We start from the raw sequence: 26,485 nt of genomic DNA on the forward strand, positions 1-26,485 counted from the left end.
TAACTGGCGGTAAATCGCTCACGAACACATTTTAATCCGATTTTCCTTCGGAGTGCCTGTTCGTGTCGTCGGTTTCATACTCAATGAAGAATTACTTTCGAAACAATAGTTTAATTTACCAACGAAAATTTTAAATTTTATAAGCTTTTTCATTTCAATACATAACCAAAGCGATTTGTTTTAAGCTTTCATGTGCAAATTCACTAAGATGCAAGATTAGATTAGATTATTTTTCACTTATCTTCGATGTGTTTTTCTTTTGGATGTGATGTGTTTTACTATTGAATCGAATTATATGTCAAACATTTCATTATCTAGTGGAAATGAGTACAGCAAAAATGTATGTGCAAAACACTTGATTCGGTCAACAGTGTTTCAATTGAAATCTGTGTTGAAAACAATGTGACACTCGTATGAAATTCATATAGAATCTAGAGGCAACGATATATCTTATAGTTTTTATGTGCATTTCAGATGAATGTAGCATGATTTCCACTATTTCCACAGTTTTTACACTCATTTTATGAGTTAAAAGTATATTTTCATGAATTGCATGTGTTCTTCAAGTAGTGATAGTTCAAACAAATACAAATTATTTGTATTTGGTTCAAGTGCTTTGCACATGATGCTAACGTGCAAATTATTTTCAATGTAAAAAATCAGCTGATCCTAAATACCGATGCAGTATACATCCCTCGTATTCGCGTATAATATATCTGACAGCATTGCATGCACCCCTGCTTTTGACGGTTTATAATTCGCCTTCGCCTCATCATCAGCAAGGAATGTTTTTCTAACCGATCAAAATGCGAAGCATCATGCAGTAGCCAGTCCGTCGAACCTGTTTTCTATCAGAATGTCAAAAGTGACGAAGTGAAATGATGTCAGTCGTTGATAGTCGCGTACTAGAAATTTATTCGCATTTTATCAAATCGTGATTGGGAAATTTTGCTGTTTGGTATCTGTATCCTGTGCTTGGCCAAGCGCTCATCCGCGCCGTAATTATTTATGTGCTGTGTGTGTGCTGCAAAATGTCGAAACATGATCGTGCTAAATCGGGTGGCTTGCTGGATACGCTGTTTTTCGGGCGCCCGCACAAGAAGGGCGGTCGCGGTGGTTCTGGCGGTTACGGGGGCGGTGGGCCAGGTGGTGGAAGTGGCCACGGTGGCCACAGCATCAACGGGGGGCGGCCTTTATCAGGAGCTGAATCCGAGTTGGCCCTCCTGGAAGAGTTGAATAGTGAAATAAAGCGAATGAACGAAGCGGAAGTGGATCAGAGATTCTTGGAGATTTTAGAGGATATGAATATTCCCAAGGATAAACGGGATCCGTTGTTATTGAAGCCACTGGATGAGAAGAAGAAAATGATTCTCATGCATGTAAAAGGTGAGTGACGGAAAAAGTGCGGAAGTGTATTATTTGTTTTTGTTTTGGTGCGCGTACAATTGAGGGAAATTTTCTCCTCCTTTTCTACCTCAACAAGTGGGTGTCCTATGCCAATAATAAACGATCAACAAAAAAAAAACATAAAGAAAAGGCGAATGCAGAAAAAAACTGTATTCTTTGTTCGGCTTTTGAAGGACCTTGATCGATGTGTCGAGTAGTGTCCTTGAGCGTGATCGCTAAATTGCCACGAACTTGTGCCTGTGTGAAGATGATCGCTGCGCAGTGAGCAATGAAAATAGTGTAATCGGTATTAATATCCCATAACATTTCATTATGGGTATATTTAGAAATTGTCTCATGGAACAGTTCTATGACTTGTGTGCACTTGTGTTTTTTTTTATATTTTACTGCGATGCAGAGCTAACCTATTTTTGTCGTACTCAATCTAACGATGACGATTTTACAAGGAGATTGCGGTTAAGAAGAAAATTCTATCAGTAATTATTCGAACCTGTATTTGAATTCAGTTTTAACCTATTTTGAAGCCTCTATTTTACTGGATCAATAGTTGGTTTTATTTGGAAAACAATTTGTATGTGCGCAAAAAAATCCTGATCGTGCACGGACTATCAAAAGGATATCATGATTCAGGTTGATGCAGTTGGCGATTACCATCGCAGTTCCAACGAAAGCCAACCGATGCTAATGCAAAACCGTTTAATTAAAATTTCCAGAGTTGACATTGGTGCTATCACCAAATACATTCTGACCACATTCATGCTACACAACCGTTGCTTGTGTGTATATTTGGAACATTTTATGGTTTTGTGATACGAATCGTGCGTTGGTATTTTATTCTTTTACTATTACGGTATGCGTTGCGTGATGTTCTTCGGGCGGCCGAGCTAGCTAATGGTTGGGGCTTGTTTGATGACGGAGTGCTTATCATGTCAATAAGAAAGATGACGTAGTTGCCATTAGTTCACTTCTATCTAGCAGTCGACGATATCGTTTCTCCCGCACAGGTACACATTCACGTCTGTTGAACAGGCGATCATTTCGAATTCTTTTTGTTGCTTTCGCTTTGCATTTATTCAGACGATGGAGCATGTAGAATTGCTATATCGCTACGATGCGGGAAGGTTCTTCCGTGGATTATTTTTCTGTTGTTCCACCTCTGCCTCCTGTAATGATTCATTAACACCTTATAACAAGCCGTGGTCATTCGTGGTCACTGCGATCGTCATCGCGGGACACTGTTTCCCAGTATAGAGTTGAAGTTGATGATGTAAGCATGTATGAATGGGACGCAAAAGCAAAACGATTATATTTGTAAATGATCATTTTATTCGCCAGGTTGATATATCGTTTGTTGGAGAGTTTCGGAATATGAAGAAGCTCATGTTTTATTTTAGGCATGGCCTTCACCAGGTATACGAATATACACCAGGTATACGAATAATATAATAGGAAATTGTTTAAATTCTTTCTGTTGACTCGAGAACTATCGAATTTCTAACACATTTTCGAAATTTATTTTTACGCTAAGAAATAAAATAAAGTGAAAACGAAATAAAGACATTCTTAATGAAACCAATAAGTAATGATCTCTCATTTTAAACTATGGATAAACATTAGAAAAAGTCCAAACGGAAAATGACAGTTTCTCTTTGTTAACCTTCTCTTTTGACAATTGCTGAATGTTCATATATTCATAATATATATAATATTTTCAGTAATTTCTCCAGTACAAATCGAAAGATGAAAATTTTAATCATTGCTCTATGCAAAGAGTTAGAGAAAAGTATTTCCTATAGTGCCGTAATAATCGGAAAAGAAAGTAAGCCAAATGAAACTGTCATTTTCCGATAGGATATCATCGAAATCGACAAACAACTTACAAACCCCGCCAGTTTATGGGTTTCACCACGAGGGTCCTAGAGGATTGGTTGTTGTGGTGTTTATTTTGAATAAAAAAAACTGTTTTAATAATCCACCTGATGGTATAAAGATGTCTTTCTGTAATCTCTTATATTCTCATATATAACACTGAGGTATTCTTCAAAAACTTTTTCTAAGATTTTTGAAACGAAACGAAAAAAAAATATTGCTCGGGTATCAGCTAGTATAAACTACAAAATTAAACATTTCTCAAAAAAAAAATTAAATTTAAAACAATTCAATCTGTAATCCCGGAATCTATAGACGGATCCGATTTATGTGGGACCATAAGACCTCTCTTTTGCCCCTAAGTTAGAGATAAACGGTGCGCTATTTCTGTACTCATTCTGGTTAGACTTTTTGATAAACGGTTTACACTGTCTTGAAGATATGTTTTTTGAGCACATTTGTGAAAAATTAGGGAAAAAGTTATTAATGCGGAGAAAAAAATCGACCAACTAACCCCTCATCCGGGGTAGGTTGGCCGAGTATGATGAAACATGTGAAACACATCAAATGCATCAATGGAAAACGTTTATTAGTGGAAACAACTCAATTGGAATCATAAGATGAGAGAATAAGAGAGAATCGAGCACATATCACTCCTCATAAGAAAACTGTAGTAACTCGTAGTAAGTAATATGCATTAGGGAATAATAATACCGAGCAAATAATGCTACGTACATGCATACAACACTTATAATCATCAACATTAGCGTAACATTTAAGTTCACTCAGAAAAAAGTTTGCATTTCACAAATACACTAAATTTACAACTCGGTCAACTTACCCTAATGGATGTTTCCGAGAACAACCAAGATTTGCACTAACAGAAATAAGAGAACACTGGAATCCATCATACTATTTTTTAGGGTTTTGAATGCACTTTCATAAAAATCAGATGTAACAGTTGGTTATAAATGAAAACTAAATATTGAGGAATGAATATCTGCTTGTGCTTTTCAATACAATGAAATAACAATATACTTTTGGATGGGATTTTTTTCGTGTTAATATTATTTATTTATTTATTTCGTATCACCGATGCAATAAAAGAATTCGGCGCTTAGCAAATATGTTAATAACTTCATCAATTAAACCGCTTCGACGTTGCAACTGAGACAGCAATTTATTGTCAACTGACATAAGCATAAGCCACTGAAGTCTCTCCTGAAGGTGTGCAAACAAGTTCTCACAAAGCCAAACGTGACAGAGAGAACAACAAAGCTCAGAGTTGAGCTGTGTGATTCACTCTCGTCTTGAATCTGTGCAGTAATTCATGTGCACGGAACAGACTGCGACAAGAGATACTTGAAAATTTAAGTTGGATGTGTGTGAATACACGCAATTTCGGCGCACGACAAAGTGCTCTAGTTCAGAGAGCCACGAATTGACTACGACAATGCGATATGGAAAGATCGTTTGGCTGTCATTGACCAGCAAGCGTAAGTAGCATGGGGTGAATTTGCGCATAATGTACTGTGGAAAAAATGGCTCATTATTTTTTATTCGGTATCATTCGATCTTTCATTGAATAAATAAAGAGTCTAAAAAATAATTGAATGCGGATGGGGATGCATTTATTTTGAGAGCCGCCAATAAACAATGTTCTATATATCGACAGCAATCCTTCTTAAAGATCTTATGTTTTCGACACAATGAATGCAAAATAATGTTACTAGCTCACTTCTAGGTGAAATAATGACATTCAGAGAACAGACATTCAAGTAGAGTTTTTTGAATGTATGAAATTTAACGGTTGTTTCGCAAGGAGATCACCAAGTAGCAATTTGTATGTAGAGGCGCTTTGAACAACACAACAATCGCTCATAGGCTGTTGCGTTCGAGATAGCATAAAATGGTAATTCATGCGTGCAAAATCGTACACAACGGAGCTTTAAACGAATTTTCACTTGTATACTTTACACAGGTTTTTTGAAAAGGTTTGTATGAGCTTGGATGTCTGTTCTCTGTGATTAAAGCTCCAAAATCAACATCTGAACCCGTGTGCATTTGTGGCTTAATCACATCGAACAACTTCGTCTATTCGACATCAAACACATTGCGAGTAGTTCGGATTTTCGCAACGCGCGAGTGAAATTTTGAAGCTTAATTTTCTTCGAATTCATTCTCATAATTGAGCATCGAAATCAAGTATGTATGACATAAACGTATCTTTAATTTGAGAGATTTTTAGATTAGTTTGTTGCTCGATGAAAATAATGTGTCAAGATAAGAAAGTAAAGAACTACGACTCAAACCATAATCAAATAGAGTTCATTATCAGTTCTCCCGTACATTTCAAGTTCTGATCATTCCGGCAGACATTTATCTTTACCAGGTCAGCTAACCGTTAAATCTCCCAAAAGTTTTTTTTTTTCGATGTAAGAAACTACACGCTCCAAGGTGGTATGCGTTGAGTGGACAACGTTAATAAGATAATCCTCACTGTCGTGTGCAGCAGCATTCAGCTTTTAGCTATGCAATGACATGTGTCCACTGGACTCGCGAGAATGCAGCGAACAAAAACGATAACGAACCAGCTGACTCACCGTGTGTCACACGAACTGACATCGGTGTGAATATTGACGGCACTGAAGGACATGTTTTGCTCGAATAGTCCACAGTATAAGCGAGATATGCATGAAGTCTGACGTGTGCCTCACGTGAAATATTTTCTTTTCTTTATATTAAGACTCAATGAAGGATAAATGCATTGGAACGGCTAAACAAAAAATCGTTTGCAAAGTTAGCCGGAAAAGAATCGGCATTTAGTATTTGATCAATGGTGAACGAAATTGTTTAAAACAAATTGTACTAGGACTATTATACCAATAGTCATCTCATTGGTAGAGTCGCATTATTATTTTGCCGACTACTCGACTTTCAATCAACGAGTTGTAATAAAATCGAAAACAATATCTCTGCTTCCGTTAAAAAAAAAAGTAATACCGCTGAAAAATGAGTTCGAAAATTGTTCATTACTGCTGTTATAGCAACGTGAAAACTCGAAACAAATGCGCCTATTTTCATCTTACCCTGAAAGACAATCTGTCGAACAGAGACAGCAGATCTCACTCTAACTAATGGTCTTCGTATATGAGATGACTACTGGAGCCGTTACCATAATTAGTTGGAAAAATTCACATTGAATGATTGCAGAAAGTTATATTTTTATTACCTTTTAACCTTTCAGTTAGCAAATTTGTTATTGTGTTTTATTCCATCACAATCATGTACAAAATTATTCCGTATTGTTGTGACCTCCTGCCAACGGTTTCTGGTTCTCCTTTAACGATGTCACTATCGCTTCCAAATTTTTGTTTAGTTTCTCCAACAGGACACCATTTGCATCGGCTTTCTGTTGTAATTGTTCAAATGTCTTTTGATATTGCTCAAAAGAAATTTCTTGAACCGAGGAATTTTGTGGTCCTTCTCCGCAAATTGGCGGCAGCAGAGGAATGCTTATTTGGGGCACCGCCGTAGATTCCAATGCGGCCACCATGCAACTGAGGGATACGGTGAGAAGAAAGAGTAGTTTTCCCATTATGATTACCTATGGAAAATTGATTGCTGTTGAAAAATGATTTAGTACTAACGAGTAATGTGACGCTACGAGTATTTAAATACCTCCGACTTAATATATATTATGCCTAAAATCGGTGTCATAATTCGATATGGTGCTTGTTAGAATGGAATGACTTCATGTTTACATTAAGTGCGGCCAGTGCAGTGGCGTAGTGAAACTTTTATTTTCATTCCTATTATGATAAAAAGGACGATTTGGCTTGGAGGAGGTCTCTCAAACTCCCCATGGCTTCGACACCGAATGAGACCGTGTAGGAAAAGTAAAAACATCATTTAATGTGCAAATATTATTCATTTATTCAACTTTGGTTTTATTTCCCAAAACATGGATGGTGATCGTTCTTTTTTTCATGATGATGTGTCCTTCCATTATTTGTTGTAGCAAGAATACCGTCTTCCGAATTCGAAACAGATCCCTCCCAAAAAGCAATATTTCACCATTCACATACCATTCGAATCAGTTTGTTGAGATCACAAAATATCTGTATGTTCTCGTGTGTGTGTGTGTATGCATTCGATTTTATCGGACAAATTGAAGTGAAAGATCTATTGGTCCCATAGTCGGCTAACGAATTTTCGTGAGTACCGGGGTAAAATTGTGTGCAAATTTCTCTAATACAACATAACCGATTTCTAAAAACTTTGATTCAAATGAAAGGCCATATAGTCCCATACCCTGATATTGAATTCTTGGATCCGGCTTCCGGTTCAGAAGTAACGAGTAACGGAGTAACCGTTTAGGAGGAGACAAACTCCGCAAAAATATAAAAAAGTGTACTCGCCAAGCTTAGGTATTTTTATACATGATACTGAATGCGTTTGAAATACTTTCAACTAGCCGTATAATTCTTCCGTTTTACAGGTCTGGTTAATTTGTTGACTAAAACAATTATCCGATATCCCGGTTCTGGAAGTATAAAAAAGTATGCTTTGATGCTGAACGTTTTTGAAGTTTTTTGATTACTACACTCAAAATAATAATCATATTATAATTACGTGAAAAGTTATGTGAATATTTTCCACCCTACTTTTCACGTAGGTTTTAATGGACTGGCATTTAAAAGCTGTTTAATGCATAATCCAGTAAAGCTACGTGTTTCATAGGTAAAATGTAATGTACTGTTCATATCACATTTATCTATCAATTCATATCAAATTTAGATACCAGAAAATTACTATTTTATATATTGGTTGAAGTCGAAAGGGAGATTCCAGATTTTGATATAAATCTATGAAATGAAAAATGCCATGAAATATAAAAAATTTATTTCAGAAAATTGTCATATAATTCCAATGGCTTAAAAAGCAACTAATAACGTCGTGGTATCTCAAATCGACAAGCCTCTAGAAATCGTTTATGTTGTCACTGCCATCCAACCGAAGCCGAAGTCGAGATCCAAGAACTCCCACAACACTACCGATGCAGGTTGAAGTCACATTACATGGTTCCAGTGTCTCTAGCTTCATACCGACGGCCTGTTTGAAGCATTCGGCAGGAGCGGGTAAACTTCCGGACTCACGCAGGCACTCGGTCCAGTTGAACACATGGAAACTTTCATACTGGAATGGTCCGGTCGATGGAGTAAAAAATTGTAATTAAATAATTTTTCTCGCAAATATTTACACTACTTACTCTTCGGGGGCCACTGCTCCCCATTTTCAAAATCGAGTTTTTCACACTGGAAATTCACGTAGATTGTTTGACGTTTGGTCAATTCACGTAAACCTTATGTGATGACTCTATTCATTTTAGGGGATGTTCGTATAACATTCATTTTCGTCACGTAGAATATTCAATTTGACATTTGAAACCATTCTACGTGATTTTTCAAGTGAATCGAACGTGAATTTTTATTTGAGTGTGGATTCACTAGTTACCGTTGCTGAACGGTTGCCTTAGGGGCTGTCCATAAAAGACGTCACGCCTCAAGTGGGAGGGGGGTGTTTCATAAAGCGTGATCTTTCTTGACAGGGGGAAGGGGGGGGGGGGAGGTTTTTGGAATGTGACGTCCAATATTTTCAATGAGTGCATTTTTAAAATACCTAATTATATTACTGCTTTGCCCTATTTCCTGAAAAAATCTCCACAATAAACGTTTACATTCAATAGGAAAACGTGTATTTGTTGATGTAAAAGCTTCTTCTTGTAAATTCGGAAATGAATGATGCAGGAAATCATTTCTGTTGTAATCAGCAAAAGTGAACGGAGGAGCGAGTAAATTAGCGAAACTAATAAATTTTGCCTAATATGAGTAAAAAAGAAAAAGATGCCTTCAAACGGTTTAACTTAAGTTATGCACTGACAATTTTTTCAGTAATTTGATTTTCTAGCATTGATAATAGTATATCATAAGAATTTCTCTTATCTGATTCTGATGCAGTTTATTCAATTGTACTCCATTTGAAAAACGGCGGGAGATCAACGATTTCAGACGTATTTTCATGTCATGTCTTATCTCGATCATATGTGATTTTCCTCCACAAACATCAAAGCTTATCGAATAATCCAATGATTGAACTTACATAAATCAAGAATCATTTTAGCTCAAAATCACTACCCATTGTGTGACGGAAGATCAGTACCGATATTGATCGATGTGATTTAAAATTCACTGATCAACTGATCTTGAAAAGATTCTCCGGCAGTGCTCTTGTTTTGATGAGGTTTTGGTCATTATAATATATCTGTGTACCCCTAGGAGGAATAAATCAGATGATTTAAATGTTTCATCAATTCCAATCAAATACTTTTGTTAATTTATATAATTGATATTAATTAAATAATTCCGATGATTTTGTAGTTTTAGGGATATTTTTTAATCTAATGACAGCATGTAATAAATCGATTTTTCCCTCATATTTGTATGGTTTGTCATACATATTGAGAATGTAATGTATTGAGATGAATTTTATTTATTTTAAATTCGTGACATGTGACATGTTAGGGTCAAAGCGATGAAAGGAAATCATCATTTTAGCGATTTTTTTTCCAGAGTTCTCGTTCAACATAATAAATTCAAATTTTTAGCATGATAAAAAGCATCATTCGAACAACATTTTGTAATTTTTTCGTGGAAGAATATGGAGAAATAAGTTGGTGAAAAGGTATTTTTGAAGACGCTTCTTAAAAATCATGATTTGTGGTGTCCACTGTATCTCAGCACAGTCTAATCAGAAGTGAACAAATGAACGCAGTATAGTTAGAGAAGAAGTTTTTCTAGACCCCAACGTTTCTGTTTGATTTTTTTTAATTTTTGGTGGTTGTTCAAAGTGAAAACTACGATTTTTCACAATAAAAAATCCTCTATTTCGTAGCAGTGAAACCTCCCCAAAGTAACAAACAACGAAAATGAAAACGTTGGGGTCTGGTTTTTAATATGTAGAAAGTATGTGCAAAATTTGAAAAAAATTGGTGCAGTATTTTTTGAATGACAATGGACCCGGATTTTCAAAACCTGCTTTCGAGAAAAACGCGTTTAAAGTTTTTTGTCTATAAAATCAACGGAACCAATTTACTACTCAAGGAAGCCCGTAGTGTCTAATATTTTTTAAAAATCATGTTTTCCTTTATAATTTATTATAACGAAACATTTCAAGAATGTTTTGTCAAGTTTTGAAGTCAATCGAAGTAGAAGTCCTGGACCTGTGCGCCGAGCTCTTTCTTCTTCGTAGAATGAGATAGCCATAGATAAAGGTCCATAACTTCCAGAGTTTTGTTCCAATAGGCTTGAAAATTTGACAGAATATCCTTAAGGAAATATAAAGAAAATAATAAATGGTTTTTCAAAAGTGTTAGACCCTACCCGCCCCTTAATCTGACAAAAATGGTGGATACGGTTGCAATACGTGGAATTTAGCTATCGTAATAATGCTCGACTTGTGACAAGGTACATTAGGTCAGCTGTTCTGAACAATATTTCCTTTTCTGAACAATATCTCCATTTCAACGACCAAATGCATCATCGGTGTTTGTATGACCACGTGTAAATTGAGCATACCAATCAATAATGGTTAGGTTAATTTAAAAATCATGAAAGTTCATCTAAAGCTGGCTTAAAAAGTGACGCCTTGTACGATTTATAGCGTATAGCGAAACCATTGTATGGCTAGTGCTATGATCCTACTGACACTAGAAATCCTTCCAGGTCGGGGCTCGAACATACGACTACTGGCTTGTGATACCAGCGCCCTATGCATTGAACCGCCAACCCAGGCATTAAACTGTTTACAATTTGTTTATATCTAAATAAACTTGTTCCTATTCATAATTCGTTTTTTAATCCCTTAGTTATGTTTATGAAAACATGAGTAATATGAGAAAAGCATCATCACACCACTATGTGGATTAAAATAGAAGTTCTCTCCATTATTCCCAAATTTCCAAAAGTAGCGTCACTGAAAGCGCAACTAACACACTGATGATCCGAATGTCATGAAACTTTGACAGATGACGTTTAAGGCATGTTTCTATTAAACTACTGAGAACTTATTGATCGACATGTAACTTACGATTTTTTAGGAAAAAAATTGCTCTTATTGGTAATCTAACGCAAAACTAATTTTACCTGTTGCGCCATCTAAGTTTCATTATTTGAATCAGTAGAATTATTACGATTTTGTTTTTACCCTGTTTGCTATGAGTATTAGTTCTCATTTTAATTAATCGGTAGTATTTTGGGGCATATTCAGTAGTGTTCTAGTTCTAGATGCATAATTTATGTCAGTTTTAAAATTTAAATCTGGATTTTATAACAAGAGAAACTGGCAGCCCCAGTAGTGTTTTACTCAAGTCCCTGCTAGGCCGCCATGTTTTTGTGACCATCATCTTTTCCGCAAAGACGAAAACAACGAAGAACGTTGTTGCTAAATATCTGTGATATTTAGCTGTGAAAATTGATTTTTTTATGTTTGATTATAAATGTGATATCGCTATGAAACGTGCGGTGCCAAATTGTAATACTGACTTTCACAATCGATGAAGTGTTGTATTTTACTTCATTTTGTTTACTTTGCTCTCACTGACTTGCTAGCTTTGATGGCCCCGAAGGACTGAGATGTTGGTTACGATAGCACTAGCTGGAGCGCCTTATTGTTGCCACCGGGCTGGTTTTACTCGTTATTCAATTATAGAAAAAATAGAACGGCATCGTATGCCAGTTTTAAATTTGACAGAATAAATGTTCGAATAAATAAAACTGGAACGGCTTGCTGGGGATGCGTTTGTCCCTATTTCAGTTCTATCATAGATCTTCCATATAAAACTTCTAGCTGCTGAATTTGCTCTTAGAATCTTTTAAAAAATCAGTTTTTTATTTCCTTATGTACGTATATATTAGTTGGATTTTTAACAAGACGTGATGACTAACATTGAGATTCGCAATGCTAGAAGAATGAATAGAACGATTGTTAAAAGCTGTTATTCAACTTAATATCCCACATTCGGTTACATTTGCGAATTGGTACGGTCTTGTAAGTGACATTTAATTAGGTTCGTCACAAATAAAATCATTTGATATTGATCAACGATAAACTTTTGCTCATTGTGAGTCCGAAACTGAAAATTTTCATTGACTCCGGCAGAATCTTGATTCTGTTAAAATAATTGAGACAGAAGATGAATTTTATAACACGGAAAAAAGTTAAAAACATGGTAGAGTAATTGATTTATGAATCAATTATTTAATTACAAACTTTTTAATTTATCCGCGATAGAAAAATACACCGAGTTAAAAGAAATGCAACAGATACGGTTATTTAATCAATAAATTTAGTTATATCATGAAACAAGTTAGATTGTCGATAAAACGAGTAAATCATTTTTTAAATATGAAAATAAAACAGGAGCAATCATTTCGCCGAAAGTCGTTTCGTCGAATGCCATTTCGCGAAATACCATTTCGCCGAATGCCATTTCGCCAAATAGATCATTTCGCAGAAACTCGAAAGAGTAATTTCGCATAAAGGGACGTTTCGTCGAAAAGGAAATTTCGCGGAGAAGGTAATTTGGAATAAATCATAATCGAAGCCTCTCTCATAAAACCTGTAACCCCATTGTTTGCCCGGTCTACTCAAAGCTAGATTTCTTTGTTTTAGTTAGGGAACGAGCGGTAGCGAGGTCGAACAGCACACGATCCAAAACGTTGTGGCGATGCCACATTATATATTTTTTTTCATTTTCCCTCAGTAAACGGAAAATACCCGAAAAATAGATACACCTATGCAAATGCTTTGATGCTTGATAGCTAATGAAGTCAGCAAGTTCCCTTGGGAACTCCTTTCTAAGGTTCATGAATCAATCTTTATTCAAGAGTACAAGAATCCATATTTATTCAGGAAGTACAAATGTAGGTCAACAAAATGGACAAATGGTTAACGCTACCATCTTTGTTTTTATTTTAAATCAATTCCAATCATGGTACTAAGACAATTGCTTTGATTCGGCGAAATTTTATTCGACGAAATGAACCTTTCGGCGAAACGTCCCTTTCGGCGGAATGGCTTTCGGCGAAACGGCTTTCGGCGAAATAATCCTGACCTGACAGGAATAACCCAACATAGAAATTGTCAATATCATTTATTCAACTTTTGTTGACTTCATTACAAACGGTTAGTTTATTTTACCAATGAAATCAGTTTTTGACATAGGATTACATCCTTCGTTGCTATACTGATCTGACTATTATTTCGTAAATTTCAATATAATTTCGTAAATTGTGGTCTTTTCTCAATTAAATTTTATTTTTCCTTAACCGCTTCACTAAACAAAAGGTTCAATACAGGGTTGTTACGGTCGCGCGGTTTTTGAGATTTTCTCGGATTTAGCGCGGTTTTTGCTTAGACTTTGATGCGATGGCGCGGAATTTGCGCGAATTTCAAGAAACATCATTTCACATTTGTGAATCATTTGTTCGAAAAAAAGTTCTTAGCAAATTTTTGAAGCTTGTGAGTTTTATGAATCCTCAAAAAATTAAAGATGGGCGAACGTTTCAGCCATTGGTCGAACTGGCCTACATATCTAAGACTCAGCATGGATTCATGCCAAAGCGTTCAACTTCCACAAATTTAGTAGCCTACACTTCCTTCATCATACCATCTTTACAAGCACGACTACAAGTAGATTCTAAATACACCGATTTCGCTGCTGTGTTCGACAAAATCAATCATCACATAACGATCTCCCAGTTCGAATTGGCTTCGATCTTATGTTCCTCAAGGAAGTCACCTTGCATCGTTTCTATTTTTTTTTTTTGTATTTCAAGGATCTAAATATTTCGATCAAATGTATGAAACTATCGTTCGCCGATGACTTAAATATTTCATATAATCAAATCTGCAGCTGACTCAGAGTGCCTACGAGAACAGTTGGATAATTTAACTACTTGGTGAACATCAACAAAATGGTTTTAAATACCACTAAATGCTCCGTCATCTCTTTTAGTCGCAAAAAGCCTGTATTCAAGTTCTTCTGGATTCCAAGTTAAATTTTAAGGAGTACATAGAGTTTACTATTTCCAAAGCCTCAAAGCTATTAGGATTTATTTTCCGCGTTGCTAAAAAAATATCTGATGTACATTGCTTGTAAGCTTTGGATATCGTTTTGGAGCTTTGGATATCGTTTTGGTAATAATGTGATCATATAATAGCAGCATGTTCGAGAGTTGAACAAACTTAAACACAATACAGGTTTAAGTTTGTTCAACTCTCGAACATGCTACTATTATATGGTCACATTATTACCAAAACGATATCCAACGCATTGATGCGTTCCAACGCAAATTTGTCCATGTAGATATCCTTCGAATTTATCAAGTTACCATGATTGCTACAAACTGTTCTCGATTTATTATCTGTCCGAAGCTATGTTTGAGATCTATTTCAGTCGCGAATCTGGCCATTGCAAATGTTATAATTAGATATTCGACGTCATAATCTTCGTTCCTATTTTTTTTTCTTCGGATTCCCTATGTTAGAACTAATTATGGATATACCCGTATTTAACAAATCTTTCAATTCTTTCGACTTTTATTTATCACGTAATATTATCAAGAAAACGTTCCTCATGATATTGTCTCATTAGATTTAGTTACTATAGAAGCACTAGATTTATGAAAATGTATCATTTGGATGGTTTTAATCTGTTGATGCAAAAGATGGGGAGGTTTTATGCCTGGTGGAGGGCATGTTTGACAGAAACTAACTCCAGTGAGCGTCCCTGCTCCAAATGAAAGAATGAAAGATGAGGAGGAAAAGAAAGACATTCGGTGAAATCTGTTTAACTTCTTTCAAAATCACAATTATAAGCATTTTTATTTTTACTGTATCGTTTTCCGTACATCAGAGAGTATAAATCGCCAAGATATCGAAAAAGATTAAAACGAAATCGTTTTCATGGGGTTTCTCAAAGTAACGTGTTGTATGTGGACTTATTTATTGTGTTTATATAACAAACTTATGCAGATTTTAAAATTATATTTAAGTGGAACTTCATGTTCTATGGAAAGTAAATCTTTCATTATTCATCGAATATCGCGCGTTTTAGTTTTCGACTTTGCGCGGGTTTAGCTCGTTTTGATTATGAAACTTTTCGTAACAACCCTGTCAATATCTAAATAAAAATTCTTTCATTTTTTTCTTTTGATTGCAGGAAAAACAAACACCGAACATCGTGCCAACTCGCGTTTCGAGAAACCTATCGATTATATCCAGTACCTGCGCGACGGAGACTTCATCAGCCGTATACCGAAAATCCTGCAATGTATGGAAAGTCTGCGGGTGGCACTGACCAGCAACCCGATCAGCTGGATCAAGGAGTTTGGCGAAGCTGGCATCAACGAGATAGTCAACCTGTTGCGGAACTGCAAATCGAATCCAAAGCGGTTCGAAAAGATAGAGTACGAATGTCTGCGCTGTTTGAAGGCTATAATGAACAACTCGTGGGGTCTGAACGTGATTCTGACGCCGGACCAGCACGCCGCGGTGCTCCTGTTGGCACAGAGCGTCGATGCTGGGAAACCTCACACCATGTGCGAAGCTGTAAAATTGCTCGCGGCTATCTGCTTGGTGAAGGAAAGAAACGGGTACGAGAAAGTTTTGAAGGCGATAACTAATGCTTCCATGATGGCCCGACCAGGGTGCGATCGGTTCCGCCCGATTGTGGAAGGACTGTTTGTGGAACACGACCGTAATTTGGAACTAGTAAGCAATACGATGATTTTCATTAACTGTCTTATCAACACACCGTCTGACATCAACTTCCGATTGCATCTGCGATGTGAAATGATGCGCGCTGGGTTGCATGATCGGTTGGAGCAATTGGCGGAAATCGTGAAAAAAGGAAACAATGAAAACCTGGAGAAGCATTTCAAAATCTTCAATGCTTTTCGGGAAGATGATTTTGAGGAATTTAGCAATCGATTCGATAATGTAAGATTAGATCTGGACGATATGAACGAATGTTTCGAGCTGCTTAAAAATCTGGTGGTTGATACGAATTGTGAGCCGTACTTCTTGTCAATTTTGCAACACTTGCTGTTCGTCAGAGATGACTACGTTTATCGGCCGGCCTATTTCAAGTTGATAGAGGAGTGCGTTTCGCAGATAGTGCTTCACAAAAGTGGTTGTGATCCGAATTTCGAAAGCAGAGATTTTCATATAGACACTTCTACCTTACTGGAGGATATGGCAGAAAAGACGAAACAGTTAGAAATTAAAAAAAGTGAAGATTTGGAAAGACGAATGGAGGAACTACAAACTTCCAAACAGGAAGCGGAGGCAAGAGTAGCGGCATTGGAAGACCGTTTGAAAGAGATCGAAGCCACTGGGGTTATATCTCCGAAAGGCAAAAGCAAACTACCTCAAATCAGTATTCCTCCGCCACCACAGATGCCGGGCATGGGTCCACCCCCACCGCCACCACCGCCAGGGTCTGGTGCACCACCACCTCCGCCTCCACCGATGATGCCAGGTGTGCCACGACCACCGCCGATGCCAGGCATGGGTGGTGCCCCAAGACCTCCTCCAATGCCAGGAATGGGTCCGCCGCCTCCTCCTATGCCTGGAATGGGATTTCCTGGAATCCGCCCCATGGCTCCCGTTCCTGTTCCACTTCCTCATGGCCTGAAACCGAAAAAGAAATGGGACACAGACGGTCCTATGAAGCGAGCTAATTGGAAAGCAATCATACCACAAAAGCTGTCTGAACATTCGTTTTGGGTCAAAGTGCAGGAAGATAAACTCGCAGATGATGAAATCCTGTCCGGACTAGCAATGAAATTTTCCTCGAAACCTATGAAACCGGTAGACAAAGATTCAGTGGATCGGCCACCCTCGTCGAAAAAGAATATAGACCTTCGAGTTCTAGACGGCAAAGCAGCACAGAATTTATTAATCCTGCTAGGAGGATCCCTCAAACACCTCTCCCACGAGCAAATTCGTACGTGCCTTCTTCGTTGCGACACGACAGTTTTGGGTCCTAGCGTGTTACAACAACTTATTCAGTATATACCTCCTCCGGATCAACTGAAGCGACTGCAAGAGATTCGTGCCCGTGGTGAGACCTTAGCAGGGGCCGAGGCTTTTGCTGCAACGATAGGTAGCATCAAGCGGTTGGGTGCACGGTTGCAGAGTTTAAGTTTTAAACTGAACATGCCTGACATGGTGCAAGACTGCAAACCAGATATTGTAGCAGGAACAGCAGCTTGTGAGGAAGTCAAAACGAGTAAAAAGTTTGCAAAAGTTCTTGAGCTGATTTTATTATTGGGAAACTACATGAACTCTGGATCGAAGAAGGAGGCAGCTTTTGGATTCGAGATAAGCTTTCTACCGAAGCTAAGTAGCACCAAGGATTACGAGAACAAACAAACCCTGCTGCATTATATAGCCGACGTAGTGGAGAAAAAATTCCCTGAAGCGCTTACCTTCAACGAAGATTTGTCCCATGTAGACAAAGCGTCCCGGGTTAGTTTGGACAATATTCAAAAAACAATGCGACAAATCAACAATTCTCTCAAGAATCTTGAGTCGGATTTGAACAACAACAAAATTCCCCAATGTGATGATGATCGGTTTCTGGAAGTAATGGGCCAGTTTGCCGTCGAGTGTCGCACCCAGGTGGATGTTCTTGGTCGAATGTTATCGCAGATGGAGTTGCTCTTCCAGAATTTGTCCGAGTATTACTGCTTTGATCCAACCAAATACACGATGGAAGAATTTTTTACCGATATCAGAACATTCAAGGATGCCTTTGTGCAAGCTCATGCCGATAATTTGAAGCAGCGCGACGAAGAAGAAAAGAAACGACGCACTCAGGAAGCGAAGGAAAGAGCTCAGCGGGAAATGCAGGAACGTCAGCAGCGCAAGCTGGCACTTGTCGATATCGATGCCGTGCAAACGCAGGAGGGTGTGATGGACAGTTTGCTTGAGGCTTTGCAAACAGGATCAGCTTTCGGCAATCGTGATCAACGACGGAGAAGGGGTCCACGTCCTGCCGGAGCAGAACGAAGAGCTCAGTTGAATCGAAGTCGATCACGAACCGGAATCACTGCCAATGCTTTCTCCAGCAGGGAAATGCTGTCCGAACTACTTGGGCCAGCATAGACCAGATTCGAAAATAAATACGCTCCTTGGATGCAAGTGATTCTACTTAACCATCAGTTACTGTTTAGGCCAGTTACAGTGAAACGAAACGAATGTTTTCTATTGTTAACCAAAATAACTTTAGCAATCGCTAAGGGAGGAAATAAGTTTCTCGTTAACAGTGAATATCAAAGAACTTGTTATTGTTAAAACTATGCACAAAAAAGCACAACGAATTGAACAGTATTGCATGGTTTGACACATACCAAAACAATAATTAATTTTGATCATGAGATAAGGATGTAAAATCAAATTGATTCAAACCTGTTTAAATCGATGAATATTCTGGAAGGAGTACACCCAAGGTGTCCAGAAACAAAAGTTGTGTTAAATCAAACACCACATATACAAATTAAATAAGACAAATATACCTTTGCGCTTCTTAAAGACATTTCCAATTGAACGAAAATATGAAAAACTGCGCTTTTGTATCGCAAAATTTACTACTAGTTTTGTACTGTTTTTATATACAAAGGTTACTAACAACACAAACATGTTTATGGGTTAAATATTACATAAATACACCGAGAATCACAACAAATTTACAAACATGAACTCGACATGTAATATACAAGTGATAAGTGTATTCAATACTTACGGTATATTTTTCGAGTAAATATTTTTTCTGAAACATTCTAAATACAAACATATATATACTGATAGCAGTGTAAGTGTAATTTTACTAGGGATGTACATATTACTAAGCTAATTAAACATTGTTACTATATATGATGTACATTCTCCTTACATTGACGAGTGAGTATCACATCAATGCTAACTTCAATAAAAAATGTTTGAACTACTGACACAGAACCTAAAATTTGCAGGATGGCGAACTAATGTCTTTGATGCAGCCGAATGACCACAAAGTTGAAAAATATAAAATCTATCGAAAAACATACAAAATTTGCTTACAAACAATGCTACAAGAAATAAATAAGAAAAATGTATCGCAAAACAAAAGTATCTAGATCGGCAAGATAAAAACATGTATTTAGTATCTCAACATATAATGCTTACATTGTTTATTATTCCACAATACTACGCATATAATTCTAATTATAATTTTCCTGATGAACGTTGATTGCAGCCTCAAACGTCTCAATGGTATGATCGCAAACTCGCTCTAGATCTTCCAACCCGCGTCTCAGCACATCGATAGCACGAACGTTCTTGGCGGCCTGTATTCGGAAATGCATCTTGTTCTCTGCCGGATGAGGAACCGTATAGCCACAGAAATTTACATCTGGGCTGTACTGAGTGTTAGGTTTCATGCAATCTTAACTACGAAATTATATGAACTTACTATTTGCAAATTATACTCTTCAGTACGTTACCCAACGTGTGACCTTCGTCTTCAAACACAAACGTACGTGAGCTCTCACCGGTGCTCTCGTCCCCTGCAAGCTGTAAATATAATTTATATTCGTCTTATGAAAACTATGATTTATTTCACTTACTTCAGCTAGTATCGGCATACTAATAGTGTTCAATAATAATAGAGAAAAGAATTAAAAACAATTTAATTCTTTTAAAATGTCATGCTTCCCTTAATACGATGTGCACTGTTGAATGTTTTTAAATTAAACAGGTTAATAATACATGATCACACAATCGGCATAAGAATAAGCGATCTAACGTTGAGTTTCACAGCTAGAGGCGTACATGTGCGAGGATGATGATTGCAAGTTTATCTCACGCGTTTTTTAGAACGGCCAATAAGCCACCTGTCAACTTCCACTTTCGAAAGAAATTGCAAGCGGGCTATGAAAGATAGAGTATTAAATTCAACACCAGACGAAAGAGAAAATTTTTCTCTGCCGTTTACTATTATGACTTACTCTCAGCGAGTGCCGAATCATTCGAAAGTGAATGTTGATGGATGGCTTATTGGCCGTTATAAAAGAAAAACGCGTGATCTGTCCCTGTCACCACGCCATCTTGTTGAGATCTAAACCGGAACATACAAATCAGCTGATTGCAACGCTAACAAGGAATCAGTAATGCAACTGTTTCACGGTTTACCTTGTTTATTGCACGAAAATTGGAGAATTTTTAGTCGATTCTCTCATAATAACTTGTCGGTTTACCTAAAATACAGCAGAAGTTTTGGGACATCAAGTGGGAGTAATTTTCACAATTTGAGAGTCGCGATGAGTATCAAAACATCGCAGTGTTTTGAGCTCAAACACGAGGGGCTCAACGTAATCGGTGTACTTTCAAATGGCACATTGTCACAAAGCTGATTTACGGGTAGCGACACCTGCCAATGAAAAATGGAACCAAGAAAAGGAGGATTCTTTCGGAAATTTTCATATCGGCAGTAGTGATTTGCAACATTTTTATCGTTTATTCAAGAGTACAAATAGATATCAGCAATAAAAGTACACTCGGAGTAGAAGAAAATCGATTTCAAAGTGATTACTTCCACCTTTTTTTAGTGTAAACTACGATTAAACATGGAAAATCTTCAGAAATGTGTGAAATTGGGTAAGGTTAGGTTTTTTCGGATCAACATTTTTTTAAACAGAAACCAGTGTAATGTTGATTTCTCGAGTACTGCATAGCGATCGAGTGCTATTTATTTTGGATACTTTTTTTGTTATTTCCAGGCATTTGAAAAATGGTATCAAACCAAGTTTTATGCTCTATTCTGAATAAACGGTAGATTTCGCACAATGAACTAATATCAACATTACCACCTCAGAGTAAAAACTTTTTCTTTAACTTGAGAATATGAGTAAATTCTTATAAAAATAATTTTTCGTGATGCACTAGTCCCACCTATATTGCACTGCACGAACTATTTACTATCTGTACACCCCTTGTGTTATGTAAAAGTTTTATTACTAGTTGGTTTCCCCTCGTTTGTCAACACCGATCAGCTGCTTGAAGAGATGCCTGATTTCATCAAAATATTTGAAAATGAATCGTCACAATAAATTATTGGATTACGTTGATAATATATTTTACTTTTTCGCGATGTTGGAAGCTAACCATTTATTTGACTCAACGTTGTTCATCTAGACTATTTTTTATTGTGTTGGTAGTTTTCACCCGAAATTAAGTGGCGGCAGACCAGAAGCAAGTGAATATTGTAACAAAACGGGTACGATTTTGTATTGCGTTGGAGGATGAGAAGTAGGTACAATGATGTATATAGTTTTGGCAATATGTATTAAATCTGTATCCTGCATGAAATTCACATGGACGTATACAAAACAATACATTACAGGTAATTCTGTATGAATGGCAACTCTGTTGGTAAATGAAAAAAATAAACACAGTCTAGATGACAGACAGGATGTTTTGGATAGGGTAACGTGGTGCCATCATGACACATGTGAGTACTGTCCCAAATAGAGGAATATTCGAAATGACCGTTAAAATGATTGAAGAATCTAATTTGAGTGTCCTGTCTGTTAATCTGTGATACCGCTGTCAGATGGCTGGTCGAAATACACTTTTCGCACTTAGCAACGGGAATTCGAGCAAACCTGATATCAAAACCAGGTTCGAAACTGACTCGATTTTCAGTTCAAACTAGGTTCGAAACAGGCTTCAAACAAACGGTTTGACAGCAGTTAGGGTGGAAACTGGGTAAGGTTTTGCATCGAGCAAAAATGAGATAAGAAGGGTTAAAATAAGAAAACTTAGATGGCACGTAAAGTAAAATTTGTTTTGCGTTAGATGGGCAATCTAACGTTGTGTTCACAGCTAGAGGCGTACGTGTGCGAGGATGATGATTGCAAGTCTTGTTGCAAGTTTATCTGTCAAAATACAAGGGAAATCTAATTTCCACTTGTAAAATCATTTAAAACTTATTTACAACGTCGTTTGTTCAAGCGAAAAGTTCATTTTAGTGTGAGACCTTTTTATTTCTTGCAGCACCTCAGATTCTATTTTAAACAATGGAATTTTTCAGTTCCAATATTAGCATGGGAGAAAATGTTATGTTGATCAATTTCAAATGAGTTTATTCGCCGCGTACATCATGAAATGTAACGATTTCATCGCTTTCTTTAATGTGTTTTTCAATATATTTTGGATCTATTTGGTACTTAGGTCATAGCAATTTGAAAAGTGTTGCTTGAGAAGATTATTTTTATCATCAACAAGAGGGTCTGTAGGAAAAAAACAACAAATCGTTCCAACAAACTGAAGTATTTAGTATGTCGTTCAACGAACGAGATTTTTTTCGTTCGGCACGTCAGGAAAGACAGTGCTTATTACAAGTATGTTGCAAACAAGGATGGCTTTTATCGTATCAAAGAACGTTCACTGGCAACTCTTCAACGATTGAATCAGTGCCATCAAAGAGATACGGAAATCATCGCAACAACAAAAACCCGGCATGGCTCATTTAACATAGAATCGACACCAGTGCGAGAGCGAATTTCTCTCGATGACATTTCTGAGAATCAAAGGTTAGCACGCTGCTGTGAGGATCTTCTCTGAAGCAACAAACGGTCGCTTATTCTCGTTTCGCGATCCGATTCTATACAGGCAGTTGATAATTGCGATAGAATCATTTTACTATTGCCGCTTATTCTAACTATGTGCATATAACCTTTGTATAAGTTGTGCCTATGAAAATGTATGTGAATGCTCCACACAAGGGTTTTGAAATATTGCAACCTAGTATGAGAATCATCAAGTCGAATCATCGACTCGATTTTCTGCGGTAATTGTCAACTTGCAATTCTCTCTTGGGAAATTCCACACAGCAACGATCATTATCAGACTGTAAATTTTTTTTAAGGGCGTGAAATACTCTGATTATGAAATGGAGCGAAGAAATGTAGCAAAATTCTCTCACGGTTCATGCATTGAGATACTCGAGTTCTTGTAGCATCTTCTACCGGATTGAAAATGTTGTATACAATATAGATAGCAATATAGCAGCTTCCGTCAAATTTTCGGCAATCACCAACACTGGTTGCAAATAGCAATAACTTCACGTCTGCTTAGCGGTTCAAATTGAACTGCCTAAGTTGGCACTAATCAGTTCAATTTGAACTGCTCTGCACTGACGAGTCCAAGATGAAACGTAAAGATAGAAAGATCTAACCGCGTTCTCAGTGGGCGACTTCAAACAAACAGTTTCACGGAAAATATGGTAGAAACTGAATTTGTTTTGACATCAAACAAAAACACCATAAGCTTCCATTTCCCATGAACAGGTGGCGCTTATCTGGCGGTTTTTGTCTCGAGATGTGCATCGAGTTAACTGGTGGAGAAATTTACAACGGCTGAGCTGTATCTGTCACGAAATAGAGAAAATAAAGAGATATTGCTTCGACGGGAAACGAGAATTAGCTGGTGTTTTCTTTCAATAATTTTGTATGAATCTTTCAATTGGTAGATTGAATTACTTCAAAATGTTGGCCTCGGCTAAATGGGTGCAATCCGCGGTATGTTGTTTGCACATATGATGTGCTTAGAGTGTACATTAGGAGTAACGTAAAATTATATAACTTTGATTTTATTTTGGCCCCAGGTTTTGAATTTGCGAGGTATTTGCAGCTCGTCAAATAGACTAAGCGATAATCTATTTGTTCATCGCGATACTCCCGAGGATAATCCGAATATACCATTTCAGTTTACCGAAGAAAACAAAAAGGTAAAATATTTAAGACTCGGAGCGTATGATGTTACGATAACTGTCAATTCTGTCGTAGAGAGCTAAAGCTATTCTCAACATTTACCCCGAGGGCCACAAGCGCGGTGCTATGATTCCCTTGCTAGACCTGGCTCAAAGACAACACGGGTGGCTCCCAATTTCTGCAATGCATAAAGTAGCCGAGATGTTGGATTTACCAAATATGAGAGTTTACGAGGTAGCTACTTTCTATACCATGTTCATGCGGAAACCTACCGGAACTTATCATATACAAGTGTGTACCACAACCCCTTGCTGGCTTCGTGGTTCTGATGAAGTTCTGAATACATGCAAGAGCAAGCTAGGCATTGGAGTTGGAGAGACCAGCAAAGACGGAAAGTTTACTATCTCTGAGGTGGAGTGTTTGGGAGCATGTGTCAACGCACCAATGATTGCAGTTAACGACGATTACTATGAAGACTTAACGGCAAAGGATACCGAAGAGATTCTGGACGATTTGAAGCAAGGTAAAGTTCCCAGGCCTGGACCGAAGAATGGTCGATTCGCATCAGAGCCCGCCGGGGGATTGACGTCCCTGAAAACTGAACCGAAAGGTCCGGGATTTGGACTGCAGGCAGGACTCTAGGTTTTCGATAGTGAACATGTACTTGGATGAGCAATGATGCTTGCTATTGATGGCTTCAGTAATATGTTGTTGAAAATTATACTCATTTCTTGTTTGTATATGCGAAAAAATATCACAATTTTCTAGATCTATAAAATTTGAACTAATCTTGCTCCGCAACATGCCCGAATAGACTGACAACTTGAGGCTCGTAGGTAAACTCCTGTTATTCTGTAAAAAGCAGATTCTAGTACAGGTGCTTAATCATGTTAGAATTCAATTTGGATTGATTAGGAATTTGATTTATATATTTCCTGTAATTTTCAAATTATTTTAGCGTGGAAACTGTGGAAATACCCAACGGTTTTGATAGTTTTTTGTAAGTAAACTAAGTCTTTAGGGGCCGATATGTGAGATTCAAGTATGGGATATAATGACTCTGTCTCGAATCGAAACCTTGGAGATCTTTTCCGACATCTGATGAGTAAAATTTCGATAATCTGTACATATGATCAATATCCTGGTATCATAAAGTTTGCCCTCTGCCATCCAGATACGATGTATAAAGAATGGTTAACTAGTCTTTTTGAGTCAAGGCACAGATATTCACCTTCGTTCTTGTTGAGGTCCGTCACGGTTATTAGTACGATCATTTGCTTTTGGAACTATACGACTAGGTAATTCTTGGTTTCACTCAATTTGATATTCGAATTAAAGTTAATTCAAGCCGCCTGTAGTTTGATGATGGCATTGCAACCAGTGCTGGGAAAGATCATTGCAGATCTTAAGATCGATGATTGCATATAAAAAGATCATTTCTGATTTCATCACAAGTGATCTGAATCAAGGAAAAAATCATCACAACTGATCAGACCTACAAGTGATTATGATTCATGTATGATCATGATCATGTCAAGTCAATGATATGATTTATGCAGGACAAACAATAGACAAGATAGAATTCTTTCGATAAACTAAGAAAAAAGTACGGGTGTGTAATGTCAGAGACATAACTGCATGTTGTGAATACGAATTAAACTGACACGGTTTCTTTATACTTTCGAATTCGAATTGATAGTTGATCGACTGTGTGATCACTATTCGAATTTTAAACGATTTTTGGCGTCGATTATCTCATTTCGGATTTGCATATTTCATTGAAAGAAACTATCAAGATGCTGTAAAGGATTCATTTCTACCTTTTAGAAGGACCAAATTGTGGAATTCTCTACGATATTTAGCACAGTTCGGAACATTTTCTCGAATGATTTTCGCACAGCGAAAAGTGCACAAAGCAAATCAAATTATTTTGGATTTTCACTAAACTGATGATTTTTACCTTCGATTTGCAAAGAAGTAATCTTAATAGTTCTTTAGATATCATTTAGAGTCATTGGAATGGCTGATTTTATATAATGTTGTCCACTTTTCGTTTTTCGTTTTCTTTTTCTCCAATGCAAACGACCAGCAAATCTGTTGTCTGATGCAATCGTTCTTGCTTGAATTGAAACTAGCTTTGCGAACAAACCGACACAACGACCGGAAGATAAATGAGAACTACGACCTGAGCGTTTGAGGTTTTTAACCACGCAGAAAGTGCGCTCTCCGATGCCGCTGTTTGAATGCTCGCCTCGACGTCTGCTTCCATCCAACGCACAAGCATAAATGATTGATTGTCGACCACGGTTCCCCGTTTATAAAGTTCAGTT

General features: G+C 37.3%; 3 protein-coding genes across 3 annotated transcripts; 2 read left to right on the forward strand and 1 right to left on the reverse strand.

The window, feature by feature from the left end:
* The first annotated feature begins 804 nt into the window (after positions 1–804).
* On the forward strand, positions 805–19,276 carry LOC131428081 (protein diaphanous). The gene is made up of 2 exons (XM_058591740.1): positions 805–1,386; positions 15,560–19,276. The coding sequence occupies exons 1-2, from the start codon at positions 1,032–1,034 to the stop codon at positions 18,508–18,510; spliced, it is 3,306 nt and encodes a 1,101-aa protein (XP_058447723.1). The 5' UTR covers positions 805–1,031; the 3' UTR covers positions 18,511–19,276.
* A 241-nt stretch (positions 19,277–19,517) lies between these two features.
* Positions 19,518–20,164, reverse strand: LOC131432630 (probable DNA-directed RNA polymerases I and III subunit RPAC2). Its single transcript, XM_058599022.1, has 3 exons — positions 20,010–20,164; positions 19,856–19,956; positions 19,518–19,800 (listed from the first exon to the last, which is right to left on the reverse strand). Exons 1-3 carry the CDS (start codon positions 20,025–20,027, stop codon positions 19,605–19,607), a joined length of 315 nt encoding a protein of 104 aa, XP_058455005.1. The 5' UTR covers positions 20,028–20,164; the 3' UTR covers positions 19,518–19,604.
* A 3,647-nt stretch (positions 20,165–23,811) lies between these two features.
* On the forward strand, positions 23,812–24,876 carry LOC131428082 (probable NADH dehydrogenase [ubiquinone] flavoprotein 2, mitochondrial). Its single transcript, XM_058591741.1, has 3 exons — positions 23,812–23,963; positions 24,050–24,172; positions 24,231–24,876. Exons 1-3 carry the CDS (start codon positions 23,895–23,897, stop codon positions 24,795–24,797), a joined length of 759 nt encoding a protein of 252 aa, XP_058447724.1. The 5' UTR covers positions 23,812–23,894; the 3' UTR covers positions 24,798–24,876.
* Positions 24,877–26,485: the final 1,609 nt, after the last annotated feature.

This window comes from Malaya genurostris, chromosome 2, assembly GCF_030247185.1.
Source record: "Malaya genurostris strain Urasoe2022 chromosome 2, Malgen_1.1, whole genome shotgun sequence".
Lineage (NCBI taxonomy): Eukaryota > Metazoa > Arthropoda > Insecta > Diptera > Culicidae > Malaya > Malaya genurostris.

What these genes read in the sequence shown, in the direction of transcription:
- LOC131432630 (XM_058599022.1), bottom strand. An exon ending in AAGAGTATAATTTGCAAATA is followed by an intron (nt 19,801 to 19,855) that starts GTAAGTTCATAT and finishes CACTCAGTACAG; the next exon opens with CCCAGATGTAAATTTCTGTG.
- LOC131428082 (XM_058591741.1), top strand. Translation starts at nt 23,895, where the DNA reads ATGAATCTTTCAATTGGTAGATTGAATTACTTCAAAATGTTGGCCTCG. An exon ending in CTAAATGGGTGCAATCCGCG is followed by an intron (nt 23,964 to 24,049) that starts GTATGTTGTTTG and finishes TTTTGGCCCCAG; the next exon opens with GTTTTGAATTTGCGAGGTAT. An exon ending in TTACCGAAGAAAACAAAAAG is followed by an intron (nt 24,173 to 24,230) that starts GTAAAATATTTA and finishes ATTCTGTCGTAG; the next exon opens with AGAGCTAAAGCTATTCTCAA.
- LOC131428081 (XM_058591740.1), top strand. Translation starts at nt 1,032, where the DNA reads ATGTCGAAACATGATCGTGCTAAATCGGGTGGCTTGCTGGATACGCTG. An exon ending in GATTCTCATGCATGTAAAAG is followed by an intron (nt 1,387 to 15,559) that starts GTGAGTGACGGA and finishes TTTTGATTGCAG; the next exon opens with GAAAAACAAACACCGAACAT.